Source organism: Ambystoma mexicanum, chromosome 12 (genome assembly GCF_040938575.1).
Source record: "Ambystoma mexicanum isolate Mex_15411 chromosome 12, UKY_AmexF1_1, whole genome shotgun sequence".
NCBI lineage: Eukaryota > Metazoa > Chordata > Amphibia > Caudata > Ambystomatidae > Ambystoma > Ambystoma mexicanum.
The window spans coordinates 1,187,960,773-1,187,969,311 of record NC_090936.1 but is presented as its reverse complement, the minus strand read 5'-3'; the positions used below and the strand labels follow the sequence as shown (position 1 = coordinate 1,187,969,311).

Genomic DNA, 8,539 nt, shown 5'->3' with positions numbered 1-8,539 from the left:
CAACAAGGCAGCGCCAGTAAAGTCAGCACAGCCGGTGAGTCAGGGAGACTGATAGCAAACCGGCCTGTGTTAGGACCAATGTTGCAAGCAGCAACTTTCTATAAATAGAACCATGTGTGAGGAGCTGGCGATGAGCGACGCAAGTATAATTGGAAGCAAAGAAGTAATTGAACTTTGTGATTGAACTTTGGGAGGCAACCCAAGATTCCATATACAGAGTGGTCCAGCACCACATGGGTGCTTATTCGAAGGTCTCTGTTAGGTATCCAACTGAGAGTGCAAAATTGTGAACTGTAAAATCAAAGTGTTCCTGCAACGGGTCAAGCCAAACCCTGTGCACATTTGAAAGTGTTTGATAGCTAATACGAACGGTAATTGTTCCGAGCCCAGCTGAGGGAGACTAATTATGCAAAAGGGACCTGAGCCCGAATGAGGGGGGTCCAGGGTGAACTGTGAGTCACCCGAGAAACGATTGTGGTAAAAGAGGGATCTGAGCCAGGCTGAGGGGGAATCCAGGGTGAAGAGTGAATCACCCTACTTGAATACTTGGAAAGGAACCTTTACTTTGTTTGATTCATCAGGCCCTCTGAACCAAGAGACTTTTGAGAGACTTGGGTATAGAAGGCCCTGATTCTTGTAAAAGAACTTTTCCTTGTGCCAAAAAGCCCAAGAGTGTCTTATGCTTGAGTGACCCGCCTTGTCCTGTGCTGAAAACGTGGTGAAGGGAGGCCAACGGCCTGAACATTCTGATTTATCATTTTGTGAACAGCACTTTCTTTTTCATGAACATTACCCCACACTATTTGTAACTTAGCGGTAAGTATTGGCAATAGCATTTTAAGTATAGGCCCCTTTTAATTTGACAAGACACTACTAGGACTGCATTATTATTATTTGAGGGTGGTAACTTGCTCCCATTTTAGATTTAGTTTTAGATAAGCTTTTAACACACCCTTGATAAAGTTCAATAAACACCCTTGAACTTTGGTCACTTGGGTCTGTCTTACTTTGATACCATGCCTTCCTTACACCTGTTAGATGGTTGTTGCACTAATCCGCCTTCCTAGGAAAGAAGCGGTTTTAAATGGTGATAGTTTGTTTTTTCGTTATGTTGAATGATTGGTAGTTACCTATGCTCGCAATGTTATAAACGGATGGGTCCAGGTTGGGTATTTGGTTACCTGGAAGAGCCCCAATTTCGTGGGGACTGTTCCCATTGAGGTCAGGAACGATCTGCGCATGGATGTCGCCTTGTTAATGGCGTAGCTGGAATACAATGCCATGCTATGGAAGGTTACCTGGGGCAATGCCAGTGGTTGTGATGTATCAAAAGCTTCCCTAAAGCCCTGCAATAGTGAGAGGGTTCATTGTGGCGGCATCAGATGTGCCTCTCTTTCTAACACCTAGGGCTGAGGGGGGGATGCTACCTTGCCCATCCCCCATACCAGTTTTCACATCAAAGCTTTTCAAGGGACATTTCCACCCTGGTGACCTTCGAGTGACTGGGGTTGGGCCATCTAACCTGTTCTTCGCCCATCCTGTGATGCTTTTGCCAAGGACCAAGACCAATCGTGGACCTTTTGCCAACGCTTAAAATCTTCTGTAAAGCCAGAAAGTTGAAAATCAAGCTGGATGAAGTGGGCAGGAGAAGTGGAGGGGTATTTCCCCCCTCACTACATCCCCCTGGTTGAAGTCAAGCCATGCTACTGAGACTGAGGTGTTTATCCTCGTGCTTAGAGCCACAACTCCTCAGAAATATATAGCGGGACCTGTCAGCCAGTGCCAGGGGCCATTTTAACTGGCCTTTTGTGACCCATTGGTAGAGAAATCTTTCAGGTGTTGAGGACGAGGCAATGCCCCTGCTACAGCTAGTAGAAAGGAAGGACCCAAGTGGAGGCCTGTCTCAGCCGATCATCTTTTCTTGTGCAAACTTTTAGGGGTCGAGACAAGCATTGTGCGCATCGGGAAGAAGCTGGCATGAAACCGCTGGTGTTGTGGGTAAGGTGATGGATGAACAGGCTGGCAGGAGGAGGGTTCCACAGGGTCTTACACTGTATCCTCAGTTTTGAGAAATCCCATGGCACCTAATCAAGCTAACCATAGGTGATACCAAACCGGCCATCGAATGAGTTGGCAGATGGAAACCAGAGTGATCGCTCTGCTAATTAACTTAGCCGATTCCGCAGTCAAGAGCTTCGCCGCATGCTTCCCAGTTCTCTACCAATAGCCCAGGTTACTATGTAAGTTCCGCGTCTGCATAGCTTCCCATTGGTGGATCCCTGATGGAGGATCCGGCACTACACCCCCCATGCCTTATTCGACCCCGTTCTTCTCATGTGCCGTCTTCCCCGTCGCTCGTCCTGCATTTCACTTGAGTTGGGCTTCCATTTAGGCAACTATAGCTGCACTCCATCACTTCATGACTTTATTTTGATCTCTTTCGCTATCAATTCTTTATATAATTTGCTTCTTTTCCGTCTCTCATTCACCCCTGGTGTTTTAATCTCCACAGTTGCATTTTATTGGTCTTGATCAGAATACGGTATGCAGTCCTTATAGCGAATATTTTATAAAGAATGAACTTATATTAAATATTTTATAACAAACATTTTTTATAGAGAATTCATTTAGCGGTGGGGTAAAGGGTTAAATATTTTGGGGAAACGGTTGGGGTGTGCTTTTAGGGGTGGGAAACAGGGGTTTGGGGGGGATCCCCCAAAAACAAAAAACAAAAAAAAGTGCTTTCTTTATGAAATGTTTTGTTATAAAATATTCGATATATGTTCAATCTTTAAAACATATTTCGGTATAAAGACATGTAACCGTTTAATACTCCTTTCCCTTGTCTCTGTTTGTTTCCTTTGTATTGGTATATAAATAATAGTAATTGTTTCAGAAATTGTATGTGTTTTGTGTAAGGTTCACTGGTTTAATCATATCACAAAAAAATGAAAAAAAATTAGTATACCTCTCTTTTCCCTTTCCTTTGGTTAGAGAAGTTGCGCATCAAATATGTGGTTTGCATCCGAGAGGTTGGGCAGGCAGGACACCAGCTATGGGATTTTGTGCTGTGGCGACCAGGGGACAGAACACCAGGTAGGTAGTTCGTGTTCTGGAAGCGTGGGGGCAGGAAGCTAGATAGGGGTTTTGTGTTATGGGGGGTTGGGGCTCAGGACACCATGCATGGGTTTTATGTTGGGGGTGGGGAGACAGGAAGTCAGGTATGGGTTTTGTGTTGTGTGGGGAGACATGACGCTAGGTATGGGTTTTGTGTTGTGGGGGGGTTGTGGAACAGGACACCATGCATGGGTTTGATGTTGGGGGTGGGGAGACAGGAAGTCAGGTATGGGTTTTGTGTTGTGTGGGGAGACATGACGCTAGGTATGGGTTTTGTGTTGTGGGGGGGTTGTGGAACAGGACACCATGCATGGGTTTTATGTTGTGGGTGGGGAGACCGGAAGTCAGGTATGGGTTTTGTGTTGTGTGGGGAGACATGACGCTAGGTATGGGTTTTGTGTTGTGGGGGGTTGTGGAACAGGACACCATGCATGGGTTTTATGTTGTGGGTGGGGAGACAGGAAGTCAGGTATGAGTTTTGTGTTGTGTGGGGAGACATGACGCTAGGTATGGGTTTTGTGTTGTGGGGGGGGGGGTTGGGGCTCAGGACACCATGCATGGGTTTTATGTTGGGGGTGGGGAGACAGGAAGTCAGTTATGGGTTTTGTGTTGTGTGGGGAGACATGACGCTAGGTATGGGTTTTGTGTTGTTGGGGGGTGGGGCTCAGGACACCATGCATGGGTTTTATGTTGGGGGTGGGGAGACAGGAAGTCAGTTATGGGTTTTGTGTTGTGTGGGGAGACATGACGCTAGGTATGGGTTTTGTGTTGTGGGGGGGTTGTGGAACAGGACACCATGCATGGGTTTTATGTTGTGGGTGGGGAGACAGGAAGTCAGGTATGGGTTTTGTGTTGTGGGGCGTGGGGAGACAGGACGCCAGGTATGTGTTTTGTGTTGTGGGGTGTGTGGAGAAAAGACGCTTGGAGTGGACTTTGTGTCATTGGTGCGGGGGGAAGGCCCCATATTTGTACATGACATCTCTTTAGCACAACTTTAGCACATGATGTCACTTCTGTGATCTACAAAACAGTGCATTCTGGGATTCACACTTTTGACATTTGGCTTCTGAGTCAAGCCAGACCGCTGTATAGGCGGGAATTGCAATAGGGTTCCCCTACGTCTGGCAGCAAAGGCAGGAAGGCTGCCTTTTCTCTCTAGTTGGAAATGCTGCTCTCCCGGAGAAGCCCCTCTTACCACAGGGATTCTGGAGGGCGAGCACCCTTGTGCCCCTAAGCAGCACTCTTGTGTAGCCGGTCTATAGGCCGTGAGTGGGGCTCCGTGACTTTCGCTAGTTAGCGCTGTGAACCAGCATGTCACATGTGGTGGCACATGTTTATAATCTCATTTTCAGGCCTCAGGAACACGGGCCACTGGGTCAAAGTACATTGGTATTCAGGGTAATAATAGATAGGCCGTTTCTACGGTAGTAGCACTACTTTGTGCTCGAACTCTAAAAAAGTCATGTGACGACAACTTTTACAAATTCAGCACCTAATATAATTGGTGTGCTCGCTTCCTTACTTGCGGCTTCCATAGCACAGGCCAAGGGTTCTTCTCTGCCTCCCACTCCTAAAAAAAAACATTCTTGGACCCCAACATCCCTACCAATGTCAGGCCTATTACCACACTCCCTTTCTTACTAAAGATTAGCGACAAAGCTGCCTACAACCAAATACAGTCTTACCTCTAAATCAGCAAGCTTCTTGGACTCCGTCAATCTGGCTTCAGATCCCAACATGGCACAGAAACCGCCTTGATTGATCTGAAGATCCAGATTGACGATCTGAAAGACAAAAGAAAATCAGCCCTCTTGCTCCTGCTGGATTTGTCAGCCGCCTTTGATCTGGTCGATCACAAGGTGCTATGCAATCATCTCTCCAGAGCTGCCCATTTCTCAGCAGAAGCAACAGCCTGGATTGAATCCTTCCTTAATAATAGATCCATGAGAGTCTTCTCAGACCGGCGGCAGCAGATCCTATCCCCATATCCTGTGGAGTCCCGCAGGGATCCTGTGCATCACCCACCATGTATAATGCGTTCACCAAACCACTGTTTGATGATCTGGACTATCTGGGTGTCACCTACAATAATTACGCAGATGACACCCAGATCCTCATACCTGTGACAGGCCATTACAACAAAGACCTAGCGCTCATTAACAAAATCTACCTCATCATTCAGGCCTGGATGGCTACACATGGCCTATGCCTGAATGATGAGAAGACTGAGCTACTCCTCCTAGCCACACCTGTAAAATTTATAAAAAATTAGCAATCAATACCTATCCTTTAACATTGACGGAAATGATATGAAGGTGGCTAAGGAGGTAAAAACACTAGGTTTTTACCTAGACTCCTCCCTAAATCTGCGCAAACAGGTCAGCGCTACTGCCTCAGCGACAGCTTACACCTGCAAGCTCATCCACGCGTGCAAACCCTACTAAAAGCTGTATTACGCTAGCCAGAGCATGAATAATGTCCAAAATTGACTACTGCAATGCTCTATACCTTGGTGCTAGCAAATACATCACCAATAAACTCCAGATCTGGCAGAATAATGCTCTTAGAACTGCCCTGGGTATCTCCAGAAGGCAACACATTTCTGAGATTAGACGAGACAACAACTGGCTCTCTATCAATGAGAGAATGCAGCTAAAAACAGCCTCCCTTACCTACAAATGCCTCAATAATTCAGCTGCTCCCTACCTTGCAGAAACATTTGCCAAAAATAACACCTACCGATACACCAGATCTACAAGCTCGGGCTGGCTAAAAGCGCCCAGTTATAAACTAAAAAAAGCAGGCGGGAGCAACTTCTCTGCAATGGCGGCTCAACTCTAGAATTCACTTCCTACCACCTTAAGAGTTGACCAGTCTTTCCATAAATTCAGGAAAGAATCCAAACGCTGGCTCATCTCCAAAAACTCACCACAGTAGATACCTTCTCTTAGGTGCCGCCCCTCACTGCATCCTACAATGTGTATCCCTGAAATTGTCCTTTAGATTGAATTCTAACCTGTATATATTTTTGTATATTCCATTTGTGTAAATATGATATCTTTGTACTTGTTATACTATTGTTTTGCCATATGTGTAGCCAATAATATACATACCCCTGCAAACTGCGCACAGATACCCCTGGGTTTGGAGTGCATTATAAATAATAAACAAACAAACAAATATCTGAGGCGAATGACTGAAAACTTTACATTGACGCTCTAACGTATGACCATCAACTAGATAATCAACCATCTTAGTAAAGTCAAATAGTCTAAAATTATATATTTTATTTATAAAAGTGGTATGTACATACACAAGCAAATTCTGTGAGGTGAACGGAAATTGAGACAAGTGCCTTTTTTTCTTTCACGGGTAAAAAGGTCATAAAAAGTTCATTTCACATTTGGAATGTGAAATGTTTACGCTCCTTCCCTTTCTCGTTAGTTTCACAGAGCAGTTGAAATGTAGTCCATTTGTGAATTGCACAAAGGTTTGAAAAGAGTTAGTTGTTTATTGTTTAAGCCCAAAACTTTAAAATGGCCATTGTCCCACCAGCATATGCCCACAGACTGTGAGTGCAGGTAGACCCCCAATTTTAAATCTGAGCTGCTTGGTTAGTCCACAGAGCTACCGTTAATTGTTTGTGGTCCCATGGGCCATTATTTGTCTCCGGGGTCTTGTTTCAGATTGAAGTAAGGCACCGTCTGGTTCGTGGCCTGAAGTCCTCTCGGAGGTGGCCTCATGGGGTTGCCGTAGTTGCTGTAGTTCAGTCTTTCTGATGGGGTTGGGGAAAACTGCTTCCTGTGGGGGTTCGGCCGGCTTTCTCCCATAGTCTTTGTTGATGGGCTCGGAGAAGCAGAGCTCAGTGAAGCAGTGGTGAGGTCTTGCTCCTGGATATCGTCTTCGAGTGTGCACTTATATGAAAACACCTCCTTTTCCTTAGAATTTCGCCACTTCATCCTTCGGTTTTGAAACCAGATTTTTACCTGTTAGACATAAAAGAAAGACTTAGTTTCACATGTTAAAACTGTGTACATTTGTTTTATAATGACATTCACCACTCTCAAGGGGTCTTCAGGAGAAAGTATGACTTAAAGCAAGGTCACATGATTTAAAGATACAGAACTAAATCAGTAAAAGCATTTACAAAAAGAGAGCGCTTACGTGGCATTAAAAAAAAAGATATATCTTCACAGAGAAAAGCTCTGCTTCCTTATCCATTTTAAAGCCATTATCAAACATTTGCCACACTGAACAAATTGGTCAGTGGGGAAAAGAAATAACTAACTCTGCCTCTTTATGTTAACTAGAGTGTTTCTATGGCAATCAACTTTTTGATTATTGTTTTTTTTGCGGGGAAGAATTATTCTGGCTTTTAACATATGTCATTGGTAGCATTTTTGTACAAAGTCAAATTGTATTTTGTCATCTCGAAAACATAAAATGTCATGCCTGCGCCATGGGCGCATACATTGGCGATCAATATGGACCTTATTTTCCATTTGCGAGACTTTGGTACTTTTCTATTTTTTCCAACAAACTTCACTTACCACAATGCACTTGGCTATAACCATTTATTCCTGGCTATTCCTATTGGTCATCATCAGAACTACAATCCCCAGAAGCCCTAGGGATCAACTCTGCTCCCACCAGCTCAAGAACAGAGAGGGAGGAGGCAGATTGTTTGCAGGTGTGCTGATCCAGGTGCGACCAATTAGCCTGCCTCTGTGCTGGGCAGGGCGGTATATAAGATACTGCCTGCAGGGGCTCAGTCTCTTGCATTAAGAGTCCTTCTAGCACCTTTTTGCTTCGAGCTACGGATCTTTGTATTCGGTTCCTCTTTACACCTGCTTTCGATCCAGTGCCCTGTCGGGCTCTCTGCATAGCAGCCGATCACGCTCCGCTGCTACCTTCCGTCCTTTCCTTTCGTGGATCCAGCCTTGCAGCCGATCACGCTATGCTGCTGCCTTCCGTCCTTACCTTCTGTTGGTTTCCGTCAGGCAACCTCTGCCCCTTCCCTTGTCTCGTTTCTGCGTTACAGACACCCTTAGCTGTTGTTCCAAGCTATGAGCAAACAGCGTGGGCCTCTGTCATAGCAAACTGTGCAGAAGGCTAGAGTTTTCCTAAGGTTCGTGGAATACTCTTTTCCTATATCTGCATACACCCCAAGAGGGAATCCATTCTGTACCTTTTTCCTTGCTACACTTGCCTACTCTTCGTTCTCTTTTCTTTCAGCTGTGTGTGTACTATTCTGTCCACTTTACTTTGACACAACCACCCAAACCCTTCCTGGGTGTCCTGTGCCACTCTTAATAGAGTGCCATCCATGACATAAAAGGTATCTTAATGTTCACATTCAGATGCACCAGTGTTGAAACACAAATTGACTTCAAAAACTTACCATTACATTATCCACAAACAG

At 45.1% G+C, this 8,539-nt stretch overlaps 1 protein-coding gene across 1 annotated transcript in view; it reads right to left on the bottom strand.

Annotated features, from left to right (window-relative positions):
- Nucleotides 1-6,384: 6,384 nt before the first annotated feature.
- The window catches only part of DBX2 (developing brain homeobox 2), a 70,031-nt gene continuing 67,876 nt past the window's right edge, over nt 6,385-8,539 (bottom strand). Inside the window, exon 4 of the mRNA XM_069629842.1 lies at nt 6,385-7,103. Coding sequence (XP_069485943.1) covers nt 6,777-7,103 — 327 coding nt within the window. The 3' untranslated portion in view covers nt 6,385-6,776. The remainder of the gene's footprint in view (nt 7,104-8,539) is intronic.